The sequence below is a fragment of the Dreissena polymorpha genome, chromosome 1 (assembly GCF_020536995.1).
Source record: "Dreissena polymorpha isolate Duluth1 chromosome 1, UMN_Dpol_1.0, whole genome shotgun sequence".
Classification (NCBI taxonomy): Eukaryota; Metazoa; Mollusca; class Bivalvia; order Myida; family Dreissenidae; genus Dreissena; species Dreissena polymorpha.
Genome location: NC_068355.1, coordinates 88,057,310 through 88,070,632, shown reverse-complemented (window position 1 = coordinate 88,070,632; position 13,323 = coordinate 88,057,310). Strand labels below are relative to the sequence as shown.

Sequence of the window (13,323 nt, the reverse complement as noted above, 5' to 3'; positions counted from 1 at the left end):
TGGACGTAATTTTTAAGGGTTTACACAGATTTTATATCAAATGCATGATCATTACTGTTCGATCATTATTCAAAATTGTAGGTGCTATACATACTTTATAAAAGGTTATTATTTTATCTTTATTTCTTGAACATATGAACGAGTATTGAGAAAACAAACACAATAAATAGTGTAACCACACCAGTTGTGTGTTCTATAAAACGTGTTATACCGTTTGATGCACAATATTATTAAGCAATTTGGGCAACGTAATAATTGCCACACGTGCTTATTAATCTCAGCGTAATTGTCGATGATTAATAAATGACAGTATGTTGCGTGGATCTCAGAATGAATGAACATTAAGGCATTGTTAGGTACTGTACACAAGAAAAGAAATATTTAATTACTTAAATGATTTCCAATTATATATTTTTCTATGGATCATAAACAATGGAAATCATTATAAATTGTTAACTTAAATATTATTTAAACTAAAGTTAAAACAACAAAAAGGTGATTTCAACGAGGCCTAGCTATTTAAAGCGACTTCAAGTGTAAAATGTAATGCTTGTAATACAACAACAACAACAACATTTTTAATACAACATATATTGATACGGGGAGAAATGTGAAAATTGCAATTAAGATATAAGGGCCATCTTGCTATAAATAAACAAATGCATAATATGCTAAATGTATTCAATTCGAATGTTCGTGAACAGCACCGTAATACCAAAATTTCATTTTTTCGATAGTGAAATGTAGCAGGTTCCCATTAAACATTAATGAAATAAAATGCACATTAGATCTGTTAATGAAACCACGAAATTAGGCCTGTATTATATTATGGTTACAATCAAAATTTCATTTATATCTAAATAAAAAAATCGGTGTCTTTTTAAAAATAACACAATAAACAAAGATCTAAACATTTTTAATAAACAACAAACCCATCATGATATGGATGTGTCATTTGCATTTAATAAAAATATTTTCAAAATTATATATGAATAGCAACCGGATTCACTGCCAGACGGTTTTAATACAAGTTCAAAATCAATATGAAATAAATGCTCATTTTTACCACTGATTTTTCATCAACTTCCTATAATATGTATAAGAAACGTTTCTGATAGTTAACTCATCCATTTTGATTACGCCATTTCTCTCTAAAGCATTTATGATTGTATGAAAGTTGTACAAAGCAGTTTAGTTTAGTGCTCTTTAAAAAGAGCATGATACATCGTTACAAGTATAGTATTTCACTCACGTAATGCGCTATAAATGCGATCTGCTTGTCGGAGTTTTCTAATCACTAGACCACGTGACTATGTGGGCGGAGCGATCGATAATTTGGCGACTGGTCAATTGTTTGGTGGTACAAGACACTGAATTAGCGATAAAACGACTTTTATATGGCGTCTTATGTAATTTAGGTATCCAGTAAAGTGATGGCTATTTCTTGTCAGTAATATTGACTATTACATTTAAAAAAATTCTGATCAATAAGACGAATTTTTCCAACACAATTTTCACACCCCGGAAGGAACTTTAATAGTTCATTCAAAATGTTAAGCGGAGCATCAAATCATATACCATTTTAATGATCGATTGTTGTGGGAATGTGAATCAGTCGTTTAATCAAATACAACCATGCTTATGCAATCAATATAACCTTTAAATTTAAGCAAAACCTAAGTAACGTATCTGTTTTGCATAAAATGTGAGTTAAAGCGGGTATATACGATTTTGTCAAATATTTATGAATTTATATAAAATGTGTAAACAATTATTATATATATATATTTCAATATAAATTAAAATAAAAGTTAAGAAGAACATGTGTCGAAAATGCGAAATAAGCCAGATATTTAATTCTGAAATTGAAAACGGCTGTACAGCCGAATTCGCCAGCATGTATACCATACATGTACGATGTGAATCTAAACTTAGTTTAACGGTTTATTTGAATTCCCGCAAAGATATCTATTCATACGACACACGAACACTTACTCCGATCCTAATACAAAGACGAATGCTTCGGTTATTGTAGGAAAATATGTACGTCACAATCGGCTCGGGGCGCTAATTTGTCTTTGCTGCATTTTATGAAATTCGGCTTTAATGTAAAAAATTTCTTTCCCATTTCATGTTATTGTAACATATTTTATCAATATATTACAATTAAAGTTAAACACATATAAAAAATCGTATATACCCGCTTAAAGGGTGACTTAATTTCAACATAAGTGAAAAGAATTCGGGTAAAATGTTAGAAGAACCAGTATGTTTTCATTGTTATACATGCATTGGACTTTCATAAAAAGTTGTTTTTAGTTCGTAATTAGAACATTTAATTTTAAGCTCGACCAACATCCTTATTTACTACTTTAGTGGAAAATCAATGACATAGTAATCTGCGGACGATATACTAGACAAAGAATTATCGAATCTGCGGACGATATAGACAAAGAAGGAATATCGAATCTGCGGAAGCTGCGGACATGATTAACAAAAAAGGAAATATACCATAGTACAATGAATGGTGTGACTGGCTAACAAGAATTGATATTTAAAATATGTTTAGCGTTGATTCAATGAAGAAAGGATAATTAGATTACATACTTTTTGTAGAACCAAGTTTTATTCCACATCCAATTTAAATAGCAGACATTACCGTCACAATTTACGTACTTAATTTATGGATAATTAACACATCAGTTATTTAAGATTTAACAATCTAAATGTTTTCATACTATTCCGCTCAAGATAGAGCGTCTTTAATTCAATTACACTGTTTATAATATGATTAAATTTTTCAAAGGTTTTATAAATTTTGAAAAACAATAGTTCAGACAAGTGGAAACCACTGTCATTTTTTTTAGATAATATTAATGACATTTGTATATATCGTCCGCAGATTCCTTCTTTATTCATATCGTCCGCTGATTCCTTCTTTGTATATATCGTCTGCAGATTACTTCTTTATATATATGGTCCGCAGATTCCTTCTTTATATATATGGTCCGCAGATTCCTTCTTTGTATATATCGTCCGCAGATTCCTTCTTTATATATATGGTCCGCAGATTCCATCTTTGTATACATGTATATCGAACATAACGCGTGAACTATTGCAAAACCATTGTTCAATAACAATCCATATCGTCTCCCATTTCCTTCTTTGTTCATATCGTCCGCAGATTCTGATAATCCGTCTTTGTCTATATCGTCAACAGATTCGATAATCCTTCTTTGTCTATATGGTCCGCAGATCACTATATAATCTATATCGTCCGCAGATTGGTCCGCGTTTTAGTGCGACCCTTCATTGTACACGATAATGTTTAATGCAACGTAAAATTTTGTCATCGATTTCAGACGTATTCAAGGATTTATTCTTATACCTTAAGATATCGGCACAAACTTCAAATAAACCTGTCTTTTATGGATTATAGACTATAGATTATTGCAAACGTATTTCAATAACTTGAAATATTTGCAAGAAATAAAGTTCTTAACGATGTGATTACACTCTGTCCAGCCCGTGTGTAAACCCCTAAAAAACCCGTTGATTTTGCACCCGGCCTGTAATAGGTGCAAGTAAAATATTTTCCTGATAAAAAAAATATCCGATGAATTGTTTTTTAAGTTTTTTTATTAAGATAATATGCATAGCAACAAGTTTTTACCACTAAATACCATGGATACATTATTTCCATACGGTGAAGCGAAACGAAAATATTAAGATTAGTTTACGAGTACGAATTTGTTTAATCGGAGACCTATAGAATACTGGGTATAGTACCAGAAAGGCCGTTTACCAAAAAGGCCTTCCCAAAAAGGCCGCACCAAAAAGGCCGCATAAGTGAACTAAAAAGGCCTCATGGTATACCAGAAAGGCCATACAATATTTTGTATTATCATTGAATAGTTATGCTGAATATAATTATCATATCTATTAAATAGTCATAACTTGTTTATAAGTCTACTTAAAACCCGTTAATTTAATGATCAAAGTCGGCAAAAATATCGCGAAATATCGCATACAGTATGAAGTGTTCGTTAGTCACAATTTTTTTCGTTGAGTAATAGATGTTTCAGTTTTTTCATTAAAGGCCGTTAATTTTGTAATCAAAGTCGGCATACTTATCGCCAATAAGCACGTATGAATAATCCGTTTAAGAAAATTTTATTTTTCTCTGAACTCTCTGTTTGCATCTAAAAGTGTAACCAATGAGTAATGAAGGTGTTGTAAACTTACGTGGCGGCCAAATATATATACAGTAAGATCCAGAATTATTGAGAATATATAACCCGTTCATGTGTCAAAGTTGTCTATAGTAGTTGCTTTGTTTTATTTATTATATTGGTAAGTATACCGGATTTTATTTGGCGTTTGAATATAGTGTTTTTAAATCGTGTAAATTATACGAATTTCTTCACGAGTGTTAATTTGTTGTGTGTTGATATTGTGTGAGTGCTGTGGTATGAGCATTGTTATAATCGTATAACATAGTCAATGTCGTCAAAAAGTAGCATACACAATGTATAGTGTACAACGTTATTCTTGATTACTATGTTAAACAATAAAGTAGCTCTAAATAAAATAAATATATACGCATATGGATTAGTGACTGCTAAAAGACAAATATTTAATATATTTAACATATATAATTAAGCAATAATATATCATGAATGACATTATATATTATTAATGTCATCTTAAACTGTTTTTTTGCAATTTTTAAAATATAAGAAGTTGAAAGAATTTGCATGTACAAAAAAACTCGCTAATCAGACCGGGTATCCAAGTGTCAAGGGTCATTCACAGTTTGCGGCATCTGTTTTGATAACGGATTAGTAGAACGCCCACATATGGTGTAAAATGACACTTATTCGCACCTATTGATAATTACTTGCGCATTTTAAAATAGTTTCTTAACTGTTAACGATATAAAACTAGCTAAATTAAATTCGGAAGACTTCAATCAAAAGAAATGAAAAATGCTTTATTCTATGTGCTATTATTAAAAATTATAACATATTGTCTATATTATTACGCATTTCATTGGCATTAAACATATATTAAGCAAAATTTATAATGTCTTTTTTATTAGCCGTCTGCATTAGAATGTCAAATTTATTTAACGTTGGCCACCTATGAAAATATAGTTTTAAAGGGATCTTTTCACGCTTTGGTAAATTGACAAAATTGAAAAAAGTTGTTTCAGATTCGTAAGTTTTCGTTTTAGTTATGATATTTGTGAGGAAACAATAATACTGAACATTAACCATGTTCTAATATAGCCATTATATGCATCTTTTGACGATTTTAAAACCTAAAAATTATAAAGCGTTGCAACGCGAAACGATTGAATAATTTGGAGAGTTCTGTTTTTGTCGTTAAATTTTGTGAAACTACCAAGATTGCATATATAAGCTATAAGATACGTAATGAATGCGTACTCGGCGGAATAGCTCAGTAGGCTAAAGCGTTTTTACTTCAGGACTCTGGCAGGACTCCAGGGGTCACTGGTTCGAAACCTGCTCCGGGCAATGTTCTCTCTTTTTATTTTTTTTCTTGATTTTTTACTGGAGCTTTTATGATCCAATGTTTACATTTATCAATATAAAGCATTTAATGAATAAGTTTAAAAAAAATGCCAAAATCTGTGAAAAGGCCCCTTTAAATATTCATTTCTGAATACTGAATGCATTTTATAGGTCTTTGGTTTAATGCACGCGTAAAATTGGAGAACAATTCAGTGAAGGCGTCTTGTCAATTATGCTTTGAGAAAATAACTGTTTAACTTTCAAAGGTTGGTGAAAGACAGTGTGTCCAGATGACAACTGTTTTACATAGAATGTGGGGCGAAACAAAAAACGAAGAGAAAATACAATGGGACGAACCAACATAAAATTCCGGAAATCCTTTTTGTGCGTGCGCATAAATTTCCTGCACAGAAGACGCCATTACAAACACGCGCATCAAAGGGTTTTTGAAAACTTTAAATATTTTCATTTTACCGAACCCATCATGCCCGATAACAGAATTTATGTTGGTAATTTGCCTCCAGACATTAGAGCTCGAGATATAGAAGATTTATTTTACAAGTTTGGAAAAATAACGTTTGTTGATTTGAAAACCAGACGAGGACCGCCATTTGCATTTGTGGAGTTCGAAGATCACAGGTGATTACAAATAAGTCAATCTTTGAAAAATGCATTTTGCCTATTAATCAATCTCATTTCACCTTTTATAAAAAGTTTACTGTTCTGGTGTTTGTCGCAGGTAGCTGTCAGACATTCCCAAAAGTATTTTAACATTGCTGAACAATTTGTAAAAACGCTTATCTTTAAGTTTAAGTTAACAATGAAGGGCAAGATCCCAGTTTCAGTTCTTTTTATGCACACGGATCGAATGATCGGGGATATTGTTTTTGGTCTGTCTGTCCAGTGTTTTTTTTTGCCAGAAATTACAGCCGATATTCGGCTGCTTCCCAATTGCAAAAAATGACGTTTTTTCCCAAAAATTTGTTTAACATTTCCCAAAAATTTGTTTAAAATTTCCCCAAAAAATACAAAATTTTCCCAATAAAGTCAATAAGAATACAATGTAATTAAGCAATAATTTCGAACGAGTGCCAATCGAGTTGCAGAGTCGTCGCCGAACAACAACTGACTTACGTATTGTTCGCGAATTTAGCCGAATACGATTTTACGTTGCTCTCCACATCTCTCTCTATATTGCGGAGGATACCGACGATAGTCGATGTATCCCGATTGTAAACGCCTGTTTTTACACACGCCCAAGATGGCGGCAAGCAGACGAGAAATTTGCAATGAGCGGCGAAAATGATAAATAACATTCAAATTAACAATGGATATCATATGGTTAACAGTGATTTTTTTTGCTTTAATTTGTTACAGCCTGTGCCTTTTGAATTGGGGAAATTAGCGCGATAAACCGTGAAATTGGGAAAAATGAAGCATTATAAATAGGATTATAAGTAACAGAAGTGATTTTGTTTTTAAGTGCATGTTCAGGGAGTTTTCTAGAAAAGGAGTCTGGTCAAATTGTTGTTTTTTTTAATCAATAAAAGTGGCAAGTTTGGGAATGATTTATGGACAAAAATGACTAAATTCAAGTTATATATTTTGTAAGATGTTTAAAAAATAAAGTTGAGACCTAGATTTAAGAAATCATAATTAAGTTACATGAGACTTCTTTCTAAAAAAAAAAAAAAAAAAAAAATTTTTTTTTTTTTTTTTTTTTTAGGGAAGTTGGGCTTTTTTGGGAAATTTTGGTCAGAATTTTTGGGAAAAACGTGTATTTTTGCGATTGGGAAGCAGCCGAAATTCGGCTGTAAATTAAAGCAAAAAAAATCACTGGGTTATTACGGAATAATTTAATGCGTTTGTCAATTAACGCAAAATATAACGTTTGAGATAAAAACAACAAATATTTATTACAAATCTTCACAGTGAATGTGCATCACGGAAATCAGTGTTGGGAAATTGGAATTAGTCTACCGTTACTCACAAAGTTAATGCATTTAAGATGAGTATCGTTCGAAAATGGAAAGAGACAAACATGATATGATTTATATGTGAGTGGATCTGTGTAAAATCAGATTCATATGCATATTCTGCATTATTATGTTTGTCACGCTTTACAGTTTACTGAAATAGCATTGAAGTGCAAGATGTTGAAAGGTAAAGAAATGAAATAAATTATTTTAACTCCATATAATACATCATTAACATAGCAAGACCACTAAAGCGTTCTTTTTATAAATATTTGTTAATGTTTTCACCATATGATATTTAATTTAAAAGAATACTGAATTAAATTCTTACTGTTAAAGAGGTTATGATTAAATGGTATATTTAAGAATCTTTATAGATTATTGCAAGTTCAATATGAATTTGGAAGGTTATTAACTTAACATTGTCTTCATTGTAAGAACACATTAAATTAGTACTTTATAATATAAAAATGCTGTAAAACATACTTTAATAATTTTAATTCTGTTCTTATAGATCTAATCATATTTATTATGTTTCCCAATTTCATGGTTTATCGCGCTATTTTCCCCAATTTCATGGTTTATCGCGCTAATTTTCCCAATCCAAAAGGCACAGGCTGTAAGAAAAAAAAATTAAAAAAATCACTGCTGTCTGTCATTGCATGTGTCACCAAACTTTAACCTTGGTCATAACTTTTGCAATATTGAAGAAAGCAACTTGATATTTGGCATGCATGTGCATCTCATGTAGTCCATATAAACGGACTCCCAGAGCCTTTGATAATTTTTGCTATGGCGGCTCTGGCAGTCCATATGCACCCCTTCATAAACATGGGTGCAGTTCAGCGCAGCGAATCCGTGCGCTTCACTAAACAGACGTCGTTCGAGACAAATTGAGGAAAAATTTTACATGTTAAATTTACCTGAATGGCAACCTACGGATGTCATCCTTTGCATGAACCCTTTAAAAACAAGACGATGTTTCAAACACACTTTTCTCGCTGACATGTTTATGTTTAAATTTGGAACAGTGTATTCTGTAACGAATACCACATCGTTATCGACTTTATAGGCTGGAGCACATAACCCGACATGCAAAATATTGGTGTACTGTGACTTAACCAATTTTCGGTTAATTTTCCAATATGGCGGATACAGCGAACAAAACAAAACCTAAGTCAATAAAATCAATTATTTCTTGCTTTAATGGTACCATTTGGATGAGTTTGTGGTTTAGATAGGTAAACTTGTATAAGTTCGTGCAGTTTCAGTGTTCCTTAACCCTTGCATTGTTGATAACATTTTGAACCCATGGCCAAGAGAGAGCGCATTGCAACTATCAGCAACTCATTTGGGTTATAAAGCTGATAGTTGAATTATTGCAACTAGCATCTCATGGAGCTGCACATTTTGAGTGGTGAAAGGTCAAGGTCATCCTCCAAGGTCAAAGGTCAAATATATGGCTTCAAAGCGGTGCTATAGGGGGCATAGTGTTTCTGGCAAACACATTTCCTGTTTTAAAAAGCCAGCCTATCACAAGTTATTATAGAAAACACAGCTGAAAAATGGCAAAACATTTTACCAAAAATATAACGCAGCTTATTTATAAAAATGATGCTGTGAAAATTAGCTGAAATAATTCGCGTTCAGAATAAATCTGAATGCTGAAACTCCGGTCTGTTAAAACCATAACGAAAAATAAATACAATACTATTATGGGAATTACAGTATTTACAAGTGTATATATCTAAAATCTACCCGGTGTGTGACAAATATAAACTAAGATCACAAAAATACCTGTATTTCATTCGAAATCATATACATTGAACGATCATTTTTTTGAAGGCAAGTATTTTGGCATTGTTGTTGTTCTTTTTCGTACCATAGCTATTTCGTACCTGTAACCTATTACTTTTGGGGTATTTCGTTACTGTCGATTCTAATATTTTGAGTAAATATAGTTATATTTATTCTTTTGCTTCTTCTTATGATTATTATTTCCAATTTCATTTTTACTGTTTTGTGCATAGTGCACACTTTTTGTTCGAACTCAGCTACAAACATAGTTGAATTTAACCTCCACCAAGGGAGATACCATGAACCTTTACTATACAAGGATTTATATTAGATGAAACAAACTCGAAATATAGTTTATTAACAGGTAAATTTCAATATATTTTGCTCAATTTATACTATTTAGGCAACGTTCTTTCATAATAGTCACACATATGTGTGTATTTAAATTCAGGAGTGATGCGACCGAAATTCGTGTCGGAACTCTCGCTATTAAAAAGATTGAGTGGACTATTGACGCCAAGAGTCTGCCAAAGCAAAATTCATCAAAAGACTCTTTGGCGGAAATTTATATTGACTAGTGTGAAAATATGAACATCACAATTCATATTTAGAATCTATCTGTAATTATTATTTCATCGTGTACACCTTTGTGAAGGTGATGTTTTCTCAATACCATCATTGTTTCAGAGATGCTGTAGATGCAGTTAGAGACCGTGATGGATACAACTACGATGGTTATACTCTGCGTGTAGAATTTCCTCGTGGTAGTGGGCCAGGTGGCCCCAGTGAATTTGGAGGCGGATTCCGTGGTGGTTCTCGAGGCGGCTTTGGTGGTGGTGGCGGTGGTGGTGGAGGAGGATTTAGAGGTGGAGGAGGAGGTGGTGGTGGTGGTGGGCGGGGTGGACCACCTTCACGTAGATCAGAATACAGGGTGCTTGTTTCAGGTTTGAACTTTTGATGTTAACCTTTGTTTAAAAGTGAATGTAAAGCAAAAAAATTGTGGCATGGATATATATAAGCTCTTTCGAATGTTTTGATAAAAAATAAAATGTACCTATTAAAGTATTCCACTCATTTAATATATTATAAACATGCTGCTGGATGTCCATTAATTAAATCCATCTGCGACAGGTGTTTATTAAAGTGGCTGATACCAATTGCAGGTTTGCCACCCACTGGTAGCTGGCAGGATTTGAAGGATCACATGAGAGAGGCTGGTGATGTGTGCTATGCTGATGTCTACAAAGATGGAACTGGAGTCTGTGAATTCCTTAGGAAAGAAGATATGAAATATGCCTGCAGGAAGCTTGATGATTCCAAGTTCAAATCACATGAGGTAAGTTTAAAGTAAGGAAGATAATCAAGCTCACTTTCCATTTTTCCATCTCAGAAAATGTCGAGCTAAAAAATAACCTTCAATTGGGATTTTTTTTAAGCAATTGAGAAATTGGGATTTTTTATGCCCCCGGATCGATAGATCGGGGGTATATTGTTTTTGTCCTGCATGTCTGTCATTCTGTCCCAAAACATTAACCTTGGTTAAAATTTGATAACTTTTGCAATATTGAACATAGCAACTTGATATTTACCATGCATGTGTATCTCATGGAGCTGCTCATTTTGAGTGGTGAAAAGTCAAGGTCATCCGTCAAGGTCATCCTTCAAGGTCAAAGGTCAAATATCATTGTATTTTACTTTCCTAAAACTTTAAAATTCGTTAAAGTTTGATCATAACTTTTTTAATATTGAACACATCAACTTCATATTTGGCATGCATGTGTATCTCGTGGCGCTGCACATTTTGAGTGGTGAAAGGTCAAGGTCATCCTTCAAGGTCAAATGTCAAAATTAAAAAAAATCATTTATCCATTCATTCTCTTACTTCTCGTGGAGCTGCACATTTTGAGTGGTTAAAGGCCAAGGTCATCCTCCAAGGTCAAATATATGGCTTCAAAGCGACGCAATAGGGGGCATCGTGTTTCTGACAAACACATCTGTTGTTTAACTATTATATTGGGAAAGTGTCGTTCTCTGGTACTTTATAAAGAAAGAAAAAAATCACTGTCCTCGTAGGCCAGTCTGGCCTGTAAATTGTGATGGTCTTTCACCATGTTTGCCTTATGGATAGCTCTGTATAACTAGGATTTATACCCATCTTTTTGAAGTGGCCTTGATCCCTTTATTTTGTGAGAAAAAGTCTCAACAAGTTCAAATTTGTGAGCACATAAGTCGCAAACTTAAAAATTTGAATATTTGAGTTGAGACTTTGTTTATTTTGTAATTAAGTTGGGCACTAATCAAAATTGTGGAAAAGAAACGCAACTAAAAAGCCCTTTAACTTTAATAAAATAATATATATATTGATCATTATGATGGTAAAGATGAGCATTTACTTGTACGCATTTTTGTTGGCTGTGTTTTCAGGGTGAGACATCATACGTGCGTGTTAAGGAGGACACAGGCAGTGGTGGTGGAGGTGGTGGTTCTGGTGGTGGTGGGTACAGAGGTGGTTCATACGGGCGCTCCCGGAGCAGGTCCATGTCTGCACCCCGCAGATCCAGGGGGTCACCAAGATACTCGCCCATGAGATCTAGATCGCGATCACCATACTAGAGCGCACACAAGTTATGGGTCATGTTGCATAGACATTCACACATTTATGGGGACATTTTCAGGATCGCTTAGATTTGCAATATACAAGAAACACTTTCATGTTACAATTAGAAGTGTCAGTGAAATAGTGGTATTGAAAAACATCTCATTATATTTAAATTGGTAAATGTTTTTAGCAAAGAAAAAGGTTTAAATAGTTTATTGGCTTAGAAAATTTACAAAGTACATAGAATGAATTGTTGTACTTGGGATTTTATGTGTTGTAAATGTAATCGCGGTTTGCATAATTTCACTTCAATCACAAATTGTAATTGCTTTTGTATGTAGAGTATAGAATTTATTGTAAAATGTACTTATATGTAATTTTTATCTGTTTATATTCTAAAGGGCTCATGGATCAGGATAATGGATCCAAGTAGGAGCCGGATATTTGGAGGATACAGGAATCCATGGATTAGGATATTTTGGATTGCTCATATTTATTCATTCATTACTTGGAATTCAATGGATTTGGAGCAAACTTGTAAATTCTAGGATCAGGTGATTGAAAACACTGCATTTTTTGGAGGGAATAAAAACAGATGGATCGGAAAACACAATCTGGATTGTTTGAGCAATTTTGGGGATTAAGTCTTAGAAGTTGGTAAGTATGGGGATATTTTACTCCAAGGAGCCCTCAATCTTTTGGTCTGCAGCCTGGATTCTATTCAATCCTCTTATTTGAATCATGCAGGATAAGGAAACTTAACTTGGATGTAAGATTGTACAGTAATATTTGTGGTAGCAACACCCGGATACAACTGAAGAACTGAGGAGGTGATAAGAGGGTGTTGACCACTGCATGTATTACTGTGCTTGAAATGTCTCTATAGGTCACATGCATCAGGGAGGCTTTGGATATGCAAAATGGATTGGAAATGGCTTGTTTTTGTGAGAATATTTTATTGGAATCCTCTAATATCTGGAATAATTATTTCTATGGAGCAAGGAACAAGGAAATGTGTGAGGGATTCGCATAGTTGGTTTCATTTTAACAAGGAACAAAATCCATTGATGTCTTTGCTTATGTAAGTATCTGACCATGTGTATATCTTGTTAGTTGGAAATACTATGGATGAGATACATTTTAAAACGTTTTTATACAAATAATGAAAATAAAATGCTTGAATCAAGTATTGATTTTTTAAATCTGTGTTAATCACTTTACATCAAGGTATGTACATAAGTAGCTTTATTCACCCTTTTTTTGTTTTTTAGTGCTGGAATGTGATAACTGCTTATAATAATGTACACACTTTGATAAACAGCATACACTTACTTTGACTCGATTGAACATTGTAAGCAAAGGTACTACTTTAATTTACCCTTGGTACTCTCAAGTTTACATAAATCATATGTAC

General features: G+C 33.1%; 1 protein-coding gene across 1 annotated transcript; it reads left to right on the top strand.

Annotated features, from left to right (window-relative positions):
• Window positions 1-5,914: 5,914 nt before the first annotated feature.
• Window positions 5,915-13,096, top strand: LOC127839465 (serine/arginine-rich splicing factor 1-like). The gene is made up of 4 exons (XM_052367861.1): window positions 5,915-6,176; window positions 9,998-10,254; window positions 10,474-10,646; window positions 11,735-13,096. The coding sequence occupies exons 1-4, from the start codon at window positions 6,022-6,024 to the stop codon at window positions 11,921-11,923; spliced, it is 774 nt and encodes a 257-aa protein (XP_052223821.1). The 5' UTR covers window positions 5,915-6,021; the 3' UTR covers window positions 11,924-13,096.
• Window positions 13,097-13,323: the final 227 nt, after the last annotated feature.